The sequence below is a fragment of the Castor canadensis genome, chromosome 12, assembly GCF_047511655.1.
Source record: "Castor canadensis chromosome 12, mCasCan1.hap1v2, whole genome shotgun sequence".
Lineage (NCBI taxonomy): Eukaryota > Metazoa > Chordata > Mammalia > Rodentia > Castoridae > Castor > Castor canadensis.
The window spans coordinates 7,555,014-7,572,281 of record NC_133397.1 but is presented as its reverse complement, the minus strand read 5'-3'; the positions used below and the strand labels follow the sequence as shown (position 1 = coordinate 7,572,281).

General features: G+C 45.5%; 2 protein-coding genes across 6 annotated transcripts in view; one reads left to right on the top strand and one right to left on the bottom strand.

Annotated features, from left to right (window-relative positions):
* Positions 1-2,840, top strand: part of Adam17 (ADAM metallopeptidase domain 17) — a 45,689-nt gene extending 42,849 nt beyond the window's left edge. For all 3 annotated transcript variants that reach the window (XM_074049136.1, XM_074049138.1, XM_074049139.1), the window contains 3 exons: positions 938-1,026; positions 1,505-1,555; positions 2,076-2,840. In XM_074049136.1, coding sequence (XP_073905237.1) covers positions 938-1,026; positions 1,505-1,555; positions 2,076-2,417 — 482 coding nt within the window. In that variant the 3' untranslated portion in view covers positions 2,418-2,840. The remainder of the gene's footprint in view (positions 1-937; positions 1,027-1,504; positions 1,556-2,075) is intronic.
* A 1,045-nt stretch (positions 2,841-3,885) lies between these two features.
* Positions 3,886-15,902, bottom strand: Iah1 (isoamyl acetate hydrolyzing esterase 1 (putative)). Of its 3 annotated transcripts, none has more exons than XM_020178725.2 (6): positions 15,748-15,902; positions 14,400-14,452; positions 10,663-10,811; positions 8,834-8,995; positions 6,955-7,076; positions 3,886-4,245 (listed from the first exon to the last, which is right to left on the bottom strand). In XM_020178725.2, the coding sequence occupies exons 1-6, from the start codon at positions 15,826-15,828 to the stop codon at positions 4,063-4,065; spliced, it is 750 nt and encodes a 249-aa protein (XP_020034314.1). In that variant the 5' UTR covers positions 15,829-15,902; the 3' UTR covers positions 3,886-4,062. The 3 variants fall into 3 exon arrangements, with proteins under 3 accessions (XP_020034314.1, XP_020034315.1, XP_073905244.1); XM_074049143.1 differs by lacking the exon at positions 3,886-4,245 and adding an exon at positions 4,267-6,843; XM_020178726.2 differs by lacking the exon at positions 14,400-14,452 and having other exon boundaries at positions 15,748-15,862.
* Between the last annotated feature and the right edge of the window lie 1,366 nt (positions 15,903-17,268).

Sequence of the window (17,268 nt, the reverse complement as noted above, 5' to 3'; positions counted from 1 at the left end):
CCTGACTTTAATCCCCATGTGTTCCCCCACTCCACCCCCCCCCAAGAATGGAAATAGTCACCACTTTGTTATGAAACAACTTTGTTGACTAGGACGGAAGGCTCACTATAGGTCTGTCCCTGTGATGCAGAGGAAAATACTTAGTAAAAAGGGGCATGGTTCAGTCCTGTAGACTGTGAATCTGAGTCCGGTTTGATGTAAGAGTTATTTACAAGTGAGCCTCAGATTTTGAAGAAGCAAGGGATGTATGTTCTCAGGAGTTCCTGATGTAGAGTTTAGTCAAAAAATGGTATCTAGCTAATAAAAACATTTCCTTTCTCTAAGAACCTCATGCACGCTAGTCAAGTGCTCTACCACTTGAACCACACCTCTAGCCCCGTTGTATTTTATTTTTGAGATAGGGTCTTACTAACTTTGCAGTCAAACTTGAGTTCCTCCTTACAAGCACAAAGCCCTGAATTCAAACCCTAGTCCCACCAACAAAAAAAAACAAACCAACTTGAGTTGATTCTGTCTCTGCCTACCAAGTAGCAGGATCACAGGTGTGCACCACTGTAGGTAGCTAAAAGCATTGCCTTCTATTTTTATTTCTTTATTTTCAGAGTAGCAAAGTGGTTTATTAGACTAGAAAGAGATATTCAGAGGTGAAAAACATTGTCTTCTTTAGTCATTACCAGAAGAGGCATTCTTTTGTCTGGTCTGTTGGCACAGTTGTCCAGGGGACAGGTAGAACACTGCAGTCTCCTCATCCCCAAACACACCAGGACTGCTCGTATAACAGGGTGTGGTGTGATAAATGGGCTGGTTTGGTGCGGGAGGCAGACACCACTCTCGGTACTGCTTCAGCAGCAGTGTCTATACATAACACTCAATAGCAGTTCATTGTATATTTGTAACGTTGTCGATCAGGATGCTCACTGTTTGGAATTGCTCACAGGGAAGTTTTTAGCAGACAACATCGTTGGATCTGTCCTGGTTTTCTCCTTGATATTTTGGATTCCCTTTAGCATTCTTGTCCACTGTGTGGTAAGTCACTAATCTTAAGTAACTCTTAGCCAAAATCTTTGGAAAAGATAAAACTTTTTCTTAGCAGAGTCTTAACCCTTGTTAGTCTCTTTCCCACAGGGCAAGAAACCGCTCAGAAAAATAGAACTTAAATCCTGCCTCTTTCTATATTAATACCAGTATTATCGCAAAGCAAACATTTCAGTCTGGTGGCACAAGTGTACAGCTGTGTAAAAAGTGCATTTTCTTCTAGTAAATCTGGTGATAGTTTTATCTTTTTCTTTTTTTTTTTTTTCTGGTGCTAGGATGGAACCCAGGACCTCAAGTGCACTGGGCAAGTGCTCTAGCACTGAGCCACTGTCAGTCCCCCTGCTGCCACTTTCTATAATTCAAGTTCTAAGTTCGTCATAATTTTAGTAGTAGGCAGAGGAAAGAGTACTTATTTGCTGAATTTTTTCAGTAAGAATGGCCTTTTTACTTACTATTCATTTCTTTCTAGGATAAGAAATTAGATAAGCAGTATGAATCTCTGTCTCTGTTCAATCCAAGTGTAAGTATACCAGATGGAAGAAAAAGTTTCCTGTTGCATGCTGATACCCCATTAAGCAAAGGCCTTGCTGAGACCCAGGAGGAGCTCTCAGCGTTCACAGCTGAGCCCTGTCGGGCTGGTGGGAGGTCCTGTTGCAGCAGGAAGGGACTATGTTAGAGTGGATGCTCTTTGACAATGATGGTGACATACTTGCAATAGTTGGATGGATGGAGAGTCAGGAGAGGCGCCCATGCTCCCTATCCCACAGCTGGAAGGAGTAACTAAGCAGTGCATTAATGAGCTGTTTGGAGATCCTATCATGTCACTGATCTTCATTTGCTTGAGTTCTCTTTGGGGTCCTCAAATGGCAAGTTGTAGAAATTGGAAGTATCTGAACTCATGTTAAGCCTCACCTAGCACTTTGCTCAACACCAGGGATCATAGTTTCCATCCACAGCACAGGGCTACTTGGTAGTAAGTTGGAGCTTGAGGACCTCTGATTTGCTTTTTAATTTCTATCCATTGAACCACGTTTTTCCAGAACGTTGAAATGCTAAGCAGCATGGATTCAGCATCAGTTCGCATTATCAAGCCCTTTCCTGCACCCCAGACCCCTGGCCGCCTGCAACCAGCCCCCTTGTTGCCACCAGTGTCTGCGGCTCCAAAGCTAGACCACCAGAGAATGGACACCATCCAGGAAGACCCTAGTACAGACTCACATGTGGATGAGGATGGCTTTGAGAAGGACCCCTTCCCCAACAGCAGCACAGCCGCAAAGTCCTTTGAGGATCTCACGGACCACCCAGTTACCAGGAGCGAAAAAGCTGCCTCCTTCAAGCTACAGCGTCAGAACCGTGTGGACAGCAAAGAGACAGAGTGCTAGTGTAGGGATCCATGGCCTTAGCTCTGGCTTACATGCACAGAATATTTTTATAGAATTGACCTCAAATCACAGCATAGTATTTTGTGAAGATCTGGGAGGAATGAGGAAGTGACTTAACAGCAGATGCTGGTCATGTGTTTGAGCTTCCTTATAGGCTGTGCTATGTGGTTAAGCCCTTTTCTTTTTGAAGAGGTAAGGTGAATTTGGCTTATTTTGAGGCTTTCAGATTTTAGCTTTTTTTGATCTTTAAATATTCTTTGACCTGTGGTGCAGAAAAACAGAAAATACAGCTAGATACACTGTAATGATCCCGACTATAAAGAGGCATTTGCCAGCTGTCTGCCAGGACAACTGGAACACATTTTTTTGCCTTCAAGTAAAGGCAAAGGAGATGCATGTCATCCAAAATGTGGGTGTTTCCAGGTGTTACACAGAGCTTTTCACAAACAGGAGAGTTGTACATACATGCAAACAGTTTGGGTTAATATGGCCCTTCATAGTCCTAAGGGTAGTACTTTCTAGGACTGAAAGTCTAGCTTGTGATGAGCTTTGCAAGGAACAGCCAGTTGGATTTATAGCTCTCCTGTCAACTGTTCAGGTCCCCAATTTTCTGGGTGGGTTTTTCTGTTTTATAAAAGTGTCTTCATGTACCCCTAATATTGTTTGCCATGCTTCCCCCCAAAACCCTAAACTACTGAAAAATATCCAAAAGAACATGGCTGCATGTTTTGAACATGAATAGGTTAAGAGGGTGTTAGAGAGACTTTTCACTAGAGTAGGTGTGACAGGCCCAAGTGTGCTGAGCTAGCCAGGAGTGAAGGAAGGTACTGCCAGCTATGGCCTGGGGACCAGCCCCGTAAGAACTGACCCTTCGTAAACCCTTCTTATTGACCCACAAAGTAGGTTCTGAAATGACTTCTTGCTTTAGTGCTTCAGGATTCTGGATGGTCTGCATCTACTGTGGGAAGGATAAAAATCATTAGCCTGAATTCTGTAAAATCTAGTTAAGAGCTTCTTTTTTCCTGCGAATGGAAATGTGCTCAGCAGCCAACACATTTTAACCAAGGTAACTTGTAAACTTTCAGGGCAATTAACCAAACCTGTGCCTTTTTTTCCCCTCTAAGGATATTTGTTACGCAAATCCTTGTTACACTAATACTTGAACTTGTACCTTATGGTATTTGCTATCTTTTAAGTAGTTATGATATTCTTACTTTTAGAATTTGATATAAGGTGAATGGGGTGTGTGGGTGCATGTATGAGAGTGAAACAGTTCTTAGCAGAATGTAAGAAAGCGGTTTTTTTTTATAAAATTGTGACTTTTTTAAAAAAAAAACAAAACTGTCTTTACCTTTTTTGCCATTTAGGATTAACAAACTGCTCAGGGTATATTATGTAGCTGTGGCATTGATGATAACTGTATCAGTCAATAAATACTATCAAAAACAGAATGTACCAGGTACAACACTTCCCTGAAAATTCTGAAACTTTTATTAATATTGGTAGCAAATATTAGCGGTTTTTGATCTAGGGTCATGAGCAAAGGTTTAAGCTTAAATTCTTCAGTTATCCTCCTTGGAATCTCTGTGTATAAGCAACTTCAAGTTCTGTAATTAACAACCAAACTTGGGTTTTCTGGGGTTGACTAATGGTCTCCATCTCCCAGCAGACTCAGTTCAGGTTTTGCTTCTGCTACATCTTTCCAGTAAGGAAGGAGCAAAGGCAGAAAAGACACCTTTTTCTCTATCAGAGGCCAGAGATGTGAAAACAAAAACTCATTTCCTTTTGGTGATAGATGTAGTCCATCTGATAAGTAGGATGAGAAGTCCTGTAAGGGAGAGGAGTCATGTAAGAGATGTGTAGCATCTTCTCGCTCCCTAGCCCCCTTCCAGGCTCATCAGAGCTGTCTCAGACCACAGCAGCATCGACATGCTGACTGCACAGGTGCTTCAGCACATTAAACTCTTGCTCAAGCTGTGGTTTCTTGCAGATGTGAGCTTCATGAAATCACATACCATTATGTGTCTGAGCTGGGACAGCGTTCAGGGTCTTCTTAGTCGTGTCAGATGAAAGGCTTAATGGGTGACTGACAGGAGGCCCTAGTAAATCAATATTCTGAGTCTTACGCAAGTCTTTGGGCGGAAAAAAACTTGTACCATCCAGCCTAGAACAAGAATTGCTGGACTCTGAGTCTGAATCCCTCTACCACTCTTCTCAGCTCACGAGTACTCACAAGCAGAGCCATTTCTCATTTCTGCTGCCCCTATTAGAAGTGAGGTGTCATTCTAGCTACAAGCCTTTCAGAGACCAGGAATTCAGATTCTGGTGGCTCATCTCCCTAGGCCTGGGCTTTCTCATCCAGATGGTTCTGGATTAGATGGCTGCTAAGATGCCCTCAATAATGTTAAATTAAAAAGACTTGTGAGCATAACCAGCTCAGGACTTTTAAGAGTCCTTTCCTCTAGTATCACAACTTCTTCAAACATCTTGAGTGGATTCATGGGTTTTTTGTTTGTTTTTGACAGCACCAGGATTTGAACTTTGCAGGTGCTCTACCACTTCAGTCATGCCTCCAGGCTTTTGGCTTTACACTTTTAAATAGGGTCTTCTGCTTTTTTGCCCTCGACGGCCTCGGACCTCAATCATATCTCTGCCTCCCATGTAGCTGGGATCACAGGCTTGACTATGCCTGGCTTGTTTTATGAGATGAAGTCTTCCTAAATCTTTTGCTCAGGCTACCCTTGAACCATAAGCCTCCTGATCTCTGTTTCCCAAGTAGCTGGTGCTGAAATTATTGGTATGTGCCACTGTACCCAAATTAGGAAATGGCCTTTTAAGTACCCTGAGGAACAAGCCCTTTACTAAAGAAAGAGTGAAAACAGAAAATGAAAGAAAAAAAAAAAAAACCTGTGTCTGCGTACACTTCTCTATGCTGTTCATTAGAGTGAGCTTTCTCTCGCTCCCTTGTTCTCCTGACCTAACTTGGGGGAAAGGGAGCTGCAGAAAGGACACACGATAGACAAACATGCACAAAGCTGGGGTCAGGTGTGTTGGGCGCTCAGATGGAGACCCGCAACAGCCTCATTACTTCTTTTCTGTTTGTTATTCTCTATTCTGTAAGGCCTTACTCCTTTACAATTCTTTAAAACCTTGCTTCTCGTCTATTCTTTAAAGTCTCTTTTCTTAGATTCGCTCTGTCCTATGTTTTCTTTAATCTCTCTTAAAGTCTTGGCCCTCAGTCTTGCACTGTCCCATGTTCTCTTTAAAGTCTCGGTGCTCATACCTGCAGACACACAACAGCAGCCGCGTCTAAAAACTGCATTAGCATGATGCTTAAAGTCTCGGTGCTCAGACTTGCACTGTCCCACGTTTCCTCTAATCTCTAGCATAACTCAGCAGCAGCTGCTGCAATATTCTCACAAGCCTGCCAATCAACTGATAAATCCCTCATCCAAAAAACCTGTGTCCTCCTTCAGTGAGTCTTTTATATCCAGTGGAAAACAAGAAGGTGAACCAACAGTTCTCGGGGAAAGGCATGACACTGTAACAAGAAAAACCTGCATTCCTACTTTGTTCAACACAATGTAGGAAAAGCAGCTGTGCTACATTTTGCTCTTAGCTCTCTTCTGTGGCCAGGCCATGCCAAACTCAGCTTGCTGATTACTGGGCACAGCTGTGCTTATGACAAGTTCTCATAGGCTTCTCATAATCCCTTCCCCATAGTTCATCAGGATCGGTGTAGAACCTGAATTTTGTCTTACCTTCTCCACTCTAACCTCCAGAGTGTCTTTCTGAGATACATAGATGGTTCCATCTATACAAAGGTGACCTTTAGAGACCAACTTCATTCCTTCAGAGAAGTGTCTCTGGGGTTCATCCAAATTGGTGTGTGCATCAGCATTTCCTGCCTCCTTACTGCTCATTAGTATTCTTTATAGTGTACCAGTTTATCCACTCACCCACAGAAGGATGTGAAGGTTGCTTCTAGGCTCGGGCACTTACAAATGCAGCTATAGTAATGTACTGGATTTCTGGGAACATTTTTCATTTCTCTAGGGTAAATACTGAGAAGTAGATTGCTGAGTCTCTGTCAGCGTTGTGTTAACTGTGTGAAGAATTATTCAGCTGCCTTCCTGTGTGGCTGCACCATTCTGCATTGAAACTAGCTTTTTACCTTTTATATTTGTAAATGGGTTTTCAGGCTTTAAGACAAGACCAATTCAATTAGAATTACGTATCTTAAACAGTGAATTTTATTAGTGACTATCATATTTTACTTGAATTCATTCTTTTGCCTTTTAAGTTTTAACTTGTATAAAGGAACTTGGCCATTCACGCTGCTCTGTGCTAACTCCTAGCTGAGGAATCGGCTGAATCAGTTCCTGGCACTCCATCGGCCCTCTCCTCTGCCGCCTGTGTGCTCTACCTGGAAGGCATGGTTATCTTACCTAGCAGAGCTGTTCCAGGCAAGCTGTGCACACCTGGCTTGCTTCTGTGTGATCCCACTCCCCCTGAGGGGTCTGAGCAGTCACTGTACCTGGCTGTCCTTCTGCATCAGGTTCCACAGGTCAAGGACATCAGTCCCACAGTCTTGGGCCACTTGTACACAGGCATTGGCATATTCACCAACAACGGAGTTCAAGCGATTTAATTTGCAACCTATTGGAGAATGAGGAAATCCAGATGGCAATTGACAAACCCAAGTGCTATTCCTTGTGCAAACTGTACTGACCTGGAAAGTTTCTAAGTGCTGGCCCCAGCTGGGGTTTGGGAACTACCACAGTGGCCTCACAGGTTACTCACATGCATTGCTCTATGCAGCCAAGGACGAAGTACAGTTGGAAAAACAGGGAGCCTTCTGGAGAGCAGAGGGATCATTCTGGAGGATGCAGTGAACCAAACTTCAGAGCAGAAAAGGCCCAGGGGTCAGGGCTACCAGACTGAAGAGCAGGCCATGGGGGAGTTGGCTGAGCTAGTAAGGGCCATGATAAGAAAGAAGTGCCAGGCCATGGAAGGTGAAGGCTGTGCTGAGAGCCCTAGTTTTTTATATGTAATAAGAAGACACTGCAGTACTGTAGAAAGTTGTCTGTAGATGGGACAGAGACCTAGAAATTGCTACCACATAGTTGTGTGACTATGGACAACACACTTAACAGTCCTGAAGCTTTCTTCATTTATGTGGGTTCACAGGTATGGTGAACCCATTAAAAGAGTAAACTCATGCAAAGTACCTTCTGCAGAGTGCAAATTAATCAAGCACATGCTGCATCACCCTCTACCAACCCACCCATCTGGAAGGTAAGAGCCAGGCTGGGAGGCAGAGCTGGAGCTCGGGGAGCAGCTTAAGAGGCTGCTGGCAGGAGTGCAGACCAGTGCAGTGAGAGCTGGTGGAGCCCAGGGACTCATGGAAGTGCTATTGAAGAGAAAACATGAGGAAGTGGCAACTGGATATGGGGTACAGAAGACCTATACAGGCTGGCCCAGGCTCTGTGTTTGAGAGGGAATAGAATGAACTTTGTTACTGCTGACAGCTGACCTGTGTTGAAAAGCCACCTCATCCTAGAATAACCTGTTCTCCTTAGTTCCTGTAAAACGTGTCAGCATGAGAAAACTATTTTACTCAAGTGAGACAAAAGCAAGGGAAAAAAAGAAGGAAAAGTGAAGAGATTTTACTACTATGACTTATCTCCAAATGAAGAACAGGCAAAAAAGGGAAGAATCTCCCAGGCAGGCAGAGAAAGGGTTGTCTCTCCTAACAAAGCTCACGGCTGCAGGTATCTCCTTCCCATGCCAGGGATCAGGAAAAACACCCCAAATGTGGACTTAAGAGTCCAGGGCACCCCAGTGTCAGTATGAACACTATCCAGAGCACTGCAGCCCTTCTGCCAGCTTCTCTGCACAGTTGTCAGTGGGCTTCACATGCTTCTTGGAGCCTGGCAACTATAAAGGTCAGCAAATGCCAGGCCAGTGCTTCCTTCCTAACTCATCCAAAGCCAGAATCCCTTTCCTCTGTCAAAAAAGTCCTTCAGTAAGATGCAATGGATGCTGTACTTTTTTGTTTTCACTTCAGTTGACTGAAAATAGACTGAGAAGGGTTTACAGACCCTCTAAGAAACTGGGGCCCACAGGAAGGATCACATTCCTGGCCTATTGATGTTCTCCAAGCATTCACATCCAGGGTTTTTTTTTTTTCAGTACTGGGGGCCTTGATCTCTCAAGGCTTATACCTTGAGCCACTCCACCAGCCCATTTTTGTGAAGAGTTTTTTTCGAGATTGGGTCTTGTGGAACTATTGCCTGGGTTGGGTCTGAACCGCTGTCCTCCTGCTCTCTGCCTCCTGAGTAGTCCGAATTAGAGGCTGGAGGCACCAGTGCCCAGCATGTCCAGGTCTGATGCAGTAGGTGTGATTCAGTTACCTTGTATGAGGCACTCCTCCTCCCAGGCTGACTCACAAAGCGGGGGAGGAGTGATGAGAATGACTCGATCCTGGGGGATGCCCACAGACCGCAGGTACCGCACCATGCTCTTCAAGTTTGAGACATACTCAGCCAGGGGGATGTGCTGCTTGGGATTCTCAGCTGTCAAGGACACAAATACTTCAGCCCAAATGTGTTTTTGTTACAGTGACAATGATTAAGGTGAATTCACTTTTGGGGTTGGAGATTTAGCTCAATGGCAGAGTGTTTGCCTAGCAAGCCTAAGAAAGACCCTGGGTTTGGTCGCCAGCACCTCCACCCCCCCTCCCCCAAAATAAAAAAGTGAATACACTTTTGCACATGTATACAATTTCATGATGTCATTGGGGAACTGTTACACCAAAACAAGGTTTCCTCTTCCTCTTAAAAGAATTAAAATACACAGTTCCTCATAAAGCAGACCCCAAAGGCTTTGCTAGTGCATTTTAAGCACTGAGGCCTCTCCTTCTCTAGTGTCTCCACTGTTACCAACTAGGCTGAATTTGAAGGCTGTGGAGCAGGATGGCCCCCTTCTAACCCTGACTTTGTCACTAACTAGTCACATATCTTTGAATGACTACTTGACCTTTCTGTACCTCAGTTTCCTCATTGGTAAAATGAGAATAGGTGTCCCCCTAGGGTGGCTGTGAAAATTAGCCAAGTGTATAAAGCAGGCAGAGTAGATACCTTCCACAGAGCAGGACTCAGCAGACAAAGGCAGTGCTTACTGCAGAAGCTGCTTCTAGTGAGGCAGGCACATCAGTGTGACAAGGCTCTCTCTAAAGACCCTGTACAAACCACATGCAAGTGTGACAAAAACAATGTCACCTATGGTTCTGCCACCTAGAAGACCACTACTGGTATTTGGCTGCACTCCTGACTGGTATTCTATGTAAATATGTATACTTTAAGAAAAAACAGCATCAGTTTTTCCTTTACACCTTCCTCACTGCTTTGTGCTCAGAAAGTTTTTATCCTTGTCCTATATTTGATAAAAATTCACCTTAAATTTTTCAGTTTTCTTATGGTTTTTGGTGTAAAATGTACAGTGAACATTTATTTAACTTTCCCCCAAATAGTCAGCTAACAGTCTCTGCTAGCACCTGTAATTTACATAATCTCTCTCCTAGGCAACAAGGATTCCTCATACCGCAGTTGGCAGTGGTTCTTTATCTTCAGCCACACCTGCGATGTCCCCCACAGTGTGCCTCTTAAGTAGGAGACCATACCACCTCTGGGACACAAAGGGTGTGTGTGGGGGGGAGGCAAAAGACGAATCTGAAAGCTATCTGACTTCCCAAAACAAAGGCTGATTTTTCTCTGCTGTGGACCTTGCAGATGGATCTCCTTCCAAGAGTGGAAAGGGGGGAGGACTGTCTATAGTGACCTTTAATCCAGGTCCAGCAGGTAGGAGAGAACCACCCTTCTTGCCCAGTCCTGCTTGTCATCCCGCATCTAAGCCTCCACATGGCCAGGGTGGCTGCTGCCCTACTGCTCCTTTCTACTCAGTGTGACACAGACTGCAGGGGTGAACCCTCTGCTATCAACTGAAGAGAAAACATTAGAAATAGGGTACAACATTAAAGTGTCCCAATCATGTCTGCTCACAACTAAGACATGTAGTAAATGAGTTGGGAATAAAACCTACCCACATCAAAGAAGAAATAAACTTTAGGAACTTGTAGGTTTGGCAAAATTTTCTAACAGTTAAAAAAAAAGTATGCAAATTTAAGCACAATGTAACATAAAAATGGTAAAAATAAGCTGGAAAAACACAAAAATGCCCTTACCTTTTAGTGCACTATCATTGGCACCAAAGAAAATTGTAACTGCCACTGGGCTGTCCAAACTGCTCCCCATCCTGATTAATCTTGGAAGGATAATTTTGGCCCATCTGGTATTGTAACCCGAAAATCCACGATTCAAAACATCACATTTTCTGAAACGCAAATTTTTAAAAAGATGAACTGAGGGCCAACCATCAGTAAAGGTGTGCTCTGTGGGCTTCCTTTCATCAAAGCCCGCCCTGGCTTTGATGAGGCCAAGGACATAGCTGAAGCAGCGACTCTCCCTGAAGTCACTCCAAGACTTCATCTGCCGTCATATGAAATCCACCATCCTCCTCAACAAGAGGGTATCAATTAGAGGGAGCTGATTTAGGGCTGGTGGCACAGGAAATTCTTCTAAAATGGAGTTTATACCAAACGGATGTTAACCTGAGCAAGCACAGTGTCTCAGAAAGTCAGTAACAGGTAGAAACTCAGTGGTTCAGCTTGGGGAAAAGGTATGGAATGGTTTTGAGATTTTTGGTCTTGATTCAGTAATTTTAGTGTTTTAGTTGTATTTAAACCAGTTCATTAACAGACTTTTTGGTTTTTTTTTGGTTTTTTTTTTTGGCAGTACTAGAGTTTGAACTCAGGGCCTTACACTTGCGAGGCATGCACTCTAACTCCACTGGCCTTTTTTTCTGTTGAGTATTTTTGATATAGGGTCTTGGGAACTATCTGTCCAGGCTGGCTTTGAACCACGATACTCCTGATCTCTACCCCTGTCCTCCCCGCCTTCCCCCCACCCCTGCCCAGGAACTAAAAACAGTCTGATTCGTAGTATTGTATGGTACAATGGCTCTTGAGCCAGGTTGCCTGGGTTTACATACCAGATCCATCCTAGCTGGTGTGATTCTGGGCATGCTCCTTCCTCACATGTAAAGGAAGGTTAACCCAAGTTGAGGATTACACTAAACAACATGTTTTATAACACCTTAGAGGATACCAGTCATCTAAGAGGGGCTCAGGGTTTTTGTTTTTTTCAGTAATCTTGGTAATGTGATGTGATCTAGGACTTCTTCAGAATAATCCATGGTGGGAAGGATGGATGGTCTCAATGTTTGTTTTTATAGATGCTTAATGTTGCCTATAATGAAAAGGCAGTTTATGCCAGGTATAGTAGCATAGACCTGTAATCCCAGCACTCAGGAGGCTGAGGCAGCACTCAGGAGACAAGCTTGGACTACATAGTGAGACCCTGTCTCAAAAGAGCAAAACTAAAGTTTTTTTTTAAATAAAATGAAACCTTAGGATTCTACTTACTATTAGCAAATCAATGGTCACCATGGTTGACTGGTTCAAATTCTTACACATAAGCAACTAAGCAGAGAAACTTGGGCAGCAGGTGACAGTGCCAGGCAACAGACTCCAAAGAAAGCAGCAGGAAGGGGCTCCTTTTATCATCCTTACTCTCAAAGCTCTCAGGCAGCACTGTACATTTCAAGAAGAAAATTCTGCCATATTTCTTTCTAAGTGAGCTTCTGAGTTTTAGACTACAGTCGAAATACTTTAAAGTTGAGTTCTCTCGAATTTTAACAAGGTGAGCCTGAGTTACATCTAATGACTTGGTCACTGCCGCCCTTAAAAACAAAGGCTTGGTTGGTGGAACATGCGCTTAGCATGCAGGAGGCCCTGGGTTCAATCCCTAGCACCAAAACAGGGGAAAAGAGCTTCCTAGGACACTTGTGTCTGGAAAGACACCTTTGAGGTCTGAGTTACAGGAGTTGTGCCCAATCTTTCCATCCTTGACTCCAGGGAGGTACTGACCCGACTTCCCGTCATACCCCATCTGCCAGGGAGAAGGAAGACTGCGTGTAGTGGCCACCCAGATAACGAAGCTCAAAATCAGTGGCAGCCATTAGAGATAGTCTTAAATAAAAAAGTCATAAAAGTCTGTCTGGGAATCAAGATCAGAAAAAAAGTGCTAGTGACATCCAGGGTTGAAACTTTAGATTCTATTCAGAAAGGGAAGTGTATCGGAATTTTTCTGGAATAAATAATCAGTAGTATCTAAGTCACTCACACAGCTAAAGAGACCAGAAAATTAACAAAGACTTTCATATAAATCCATAGGTAACAACAGGTATTTAAGTCAGATAAAGATGGGAAAAGGATAACAACTACAGATATCTTCCAAAACATTCAGGCTCTCTCAGTGAGACTGCTTTCCAGAGAAATATGCAAATTAGAGGTTTTATAAGAGACAATAGGCAACAGTACACCTTTAAAGGCAAACAACAAGCCTGCCCTGGCCGGGCTGCCTGTGATCCCAGGTACTCCAAGGTTCAAGGCCAGTCCAGATAAAAAGTGAGACCCTATCTGAAAAACAAAAAGCAAAAGAGCTGGGGGTAGTTCAAATGGTAGAGGCTCTGAGTTCAATTCCCTATGTTGCAGGAACGGTACAGAAAGTATGACTGACCAGCAAGAATAAGACTCAAACCCAGGTGGCTGGAGGAAAGGAAGATTTATTACACTAGCGGACTAGCACCTGGATATCTCCAAAATGGCGCAGGCCATTTTGCTTTTCTCATTTATACTGAGAAAAGCAGCAGCAAGCAAGCAGGGAGTGCAGAAGCAGACTTGGCAGTTAGCTGTTCAAGGTTACAGTAATCATGTCAGCACAGCTGTGGACGAAGGCCATCCAGAGTTTCTAACAAGATAGCTGGATTCAGGACCCGGCTAAGGGGAAGGCTTTACTCGTCTTTGGTTCTTTCCCCAGCTTTGATCTTTCTCTGGGGTTCCTTATCACCTAGTACTGCCTCACCTTCCAAAAATCTCAAAAATCAGCTTTCAAAAGCCAACCCCAATGTGGTATACAACTCAAATTCCAGCACCGGGGAGGCTAAGGATCAAAAGTTTGAGGTCAGCCTGGGCTACACAGCAAGACCTTGTCTTTAAAACAAAATGAATAAATAAAAAGGAGGGTGGATGAGAATGGTCCTGGTCCTGTAATGGAGACGGCTCCAGTGCCATTCCACACTCAGGGTTCTTGTGAGCAACTTTGCTCCCCACATAGCTTCCTAGCTCTCACAGGGACCTGCTGTCTGGAAGAACATGAACTCAGCATGCCATTCTGTCCAAAATGAATACAACTCTTGAGTTTGGAATATGTTTTTCTTTATATATAAATAAATATATATATAGATTTATATAAATAAAACACCTCACTAATCATTAAAGTCACAACCGGTATAAAAACTGAAAGCAAACCTCATGCTAGGCAGGCACTCTACCACTTGAGCCACTCTGCCAGCTGTTGTGTTGAACATTTTTGAGATGGGGGTCCCACAAAACTATTTCCCCAGGCTAGTTTCAAACCACAATCCTCCTGATCTGTGTCTCCCAAGTAGCTAGGACTATAGGCATGAGTTACCTGCGCCCGACCAAACTGGTTATCTTTAGATGGCAAATAGCCATATTTTTTGGATCTATATTTTTTTGAGGCAGGGTCTTACTATGTATCCCAGGCTGGCCTCAAACTTGGTATCCTCTTGCCTCAGCCATGGATCCATCCACACTTTTGGGTTTGATTTCACATGTGTTACACTCCTTTTTGCAGAACACTGCCTGCCTGCCTTTACTTTGTTCCTTCCCAGAACATACAGTGATTAAGAAAGGCAAGCAAAGATAAACAAGGAATTCAATGTAGGAGGACATTTTCCATCAGTAAATATTAATTATCTATGTAGAAAGTTTCTCACCTGACCAGACTGTCAGCCAGTGATGCTCCCCATCCACCCTTCTGAAAAGAAAACTGAAGAAAAAAAAGCCCATTACTACTTGTCAACACAGCCAGAACCCAGAATGTTTAATCTGGGAAACTTTGGTCAGCAACTCCCTTTAGTTTGCTTTACTCCCTGACTTCTTGCTCTTCATCACCTGGGGGCTTATGGTGGCTTTGCATGGCAGCACTCTGGAACCAAGGGCCATTTTTCTTTATTGACTGGATTTGAGTCAGATATCCTCATTTTTCTCAGACCTAATTAGTGACATTTGCTATCTAGAAAACCTAGTTAAAAATCTATGTGCAAAAGATAAAAAAAAAAAAAATCACCTATGTCCAGTGAACATTACTTTTTTTGGTGGAACTGGAGTTTGAACCTAAGTGCACTTGCAAAGCAGATGTGGCCTGAGCCACACCTCTAGCCCACTTTGCTCTTGTTATTTTGGAGATGGGGGTCTCACAAACTATTTACCTGGGCTGGCCTCCAACCGCTATCCAGATCTCAAAGTAGCAGCGGGCTCAGGGTGACCCTTTTCTTTTCTTTGGCAGTACTGGGGCTTGAATTCAGGGCCCGCACCTTGAGCTATTCTGTAGTTGCTCAGGCCAGCCGGGATCCTGATCTCTGCCCCAGTAGCCGGGATTCCATGCGTAAACCACCGGGCCCGGCTGGAAACATCTGTTCACATGGAACTTAACAACCTCTTACTGCTTCGGATACCTACGGACAATGCCACCAATTGTTGCGAACACAGACAGGTTTGGAAAAGCATGTGTGAGTGTTCGCAGAAAGAAAAGCACAGCAAGGGAACGTATTTGGGGGAGTCTGTCCTCACCGTGCGCTGAAGTGATCGCAGATCAGACTCTCTTTCTATTACTCTTTTTTGCGGTACTGGAGTGGGAATTCGACTCTGGGCCACGCCCCAGCCCCTGGCATTTCATTTTCAACATCAGTCGCGTGCTGCCCGGGTCCGGCTCTGCCTGGGCAGAACCGCGCAGTGCGGGAGTGGGCGGCGGCCGGAGCGGCCTCTCGGGGGACCCCGGGCGCTGTTCCGCCTGGGCGCCATCGGGCGGCGACCGCCAGGTTGAAAAAGATGCGCTCCCCGGTGTCAGGTTATCACAATGTCCCTCAGGGAAGTGGCAGGAGGGGGGGACAGCGGAACTTCACCCTGCATTTCGCCGAGACAAAGGGGCGACGCCCGACCCTCAAGGGACAGCGCGGCCCCACAAGCGGCGCGCCGGGACAAGGGGGAACCGCGCCCGGGCGCCGCGGAGGACACGGGGGCACCCCGCCTCCTCAGCCTTGAGGGGGGAGCGGTCGGCGGTACCTGGGTGATGGAGTCTCCGAAAAGCACCACGCGAGGCCAGTGCACAGAGCGCCCACAGGCGAGCGCCTCGGGCAGCGCCATAGCTCCGCCGGCCGAGTAGCGGCACCGCGCCGGATATCCGGGAGGGCGAGCGGGAGGGGCGGGGCCAGGGCCGGGACCCGGGCCGGTGGGCGGGGCCGAGCCGCTGAGCTCCACGCCCTCCGGTGGGGTCCCCGCAGTCACTCTTGACGTGCGACAGCTGCGGTCTCCTGGAGCCCTCGTGTTTATTTTACTAAAAGCTCGGCCTCTGGGGTGGGACCGGGCCAGCTCCCCGCCCCCGCAGACGCCGAGGGGACGAAGCTCGCGCCGCCCGGGACGCGCCTTAGCGAATGGCAGCGGGTGCGCCCGGAGCCTCGTGCAGCCTGTCGCGTGTCGGACGTCCCGGGCCGGCCGCGCGAGGAAGGTGGCGGCGGTGGTGCAGTGTCCTCCAAGTCTGCGGGGGCGGCCAGGGCAGGGCTGGGGGTGCACAGCCGCGCTGCAGGCCTGCCTTTGGGGACTCGGACGCGAGTCCTGAGGGACGCAGGTGGAGATGGCGGAGATGGACGGGCAGATCCGGGAGCCATTTCGAGCCTCGCTGCCCGAATCGCGTCCCTCAGCGGAGGCACCGGGGAAGGGACACGCCCTTCTTGGATAGTCGGTATGACAAGTGTCAGAAACAGCACGCGCGTTTGCAACTCAATGTTTAACTTTATTAAATAAACTCTTACCTGACACTAAAGATGAGCCCTAGACCAAAGGCAGTGGCAAACAGGCTATTTCACAGATTTCTATTTTCGCACTTTCTTTTAAGCCAGAGAAGGAGTGGTTGAGGGTGCTCATTAGAGGTGATGCCTGGCTGGGAAGGTGCTACAGGGCTCCACGGACTGGTTTGTTCCCTGGGGAAAGGTCACGATCTGGCCAATTTCTCTCAAGTAGAAGCTAAAGCAGCCCTAGCAGAGCGCAGCTGCCCCCTCCGCTGGGACACGCCTGTGTCCGGCTAATTCAAGTCAGAAAGACATGAACTTAAATACTAATGAACTCATACATGAGAATTAATCCAACAACTGTTGTTTGAGCATACCTGAGTCATAAAAACCCTGACTGCTCCTAAACTGAATGTGTGGATTCTGTACAAAGAAAGTGAGTCCTGAAAGCCACAATTTTACAAACTAAGTGAAGGGATCTGGAAAATGTCAGGAGGGAAGAAACAAAGGGGCTTTAAACTTTTAAGTGATAACCTTAATTATTTGCATTCACATTTAACATGTGGCTATGAAAATAGGACCGCTGTGTTTCCTTTCCTTAATTAGTACAGTAAGAGAAATTCTGACTCAGCTGCTGGGTGCACACCTCAGAAGGTTGCAGTGGGAGCTACATCCATGTAGGCCTGGAGGCAGATTCAGAAAGGTCTAAAATAATGGGCACTTCATTTAGTAGTTCTAGAATAATGGACAAATTAGATGGAAAGCTGTTGCCATCTGATGTCAGAAGCAAACAGGTTAC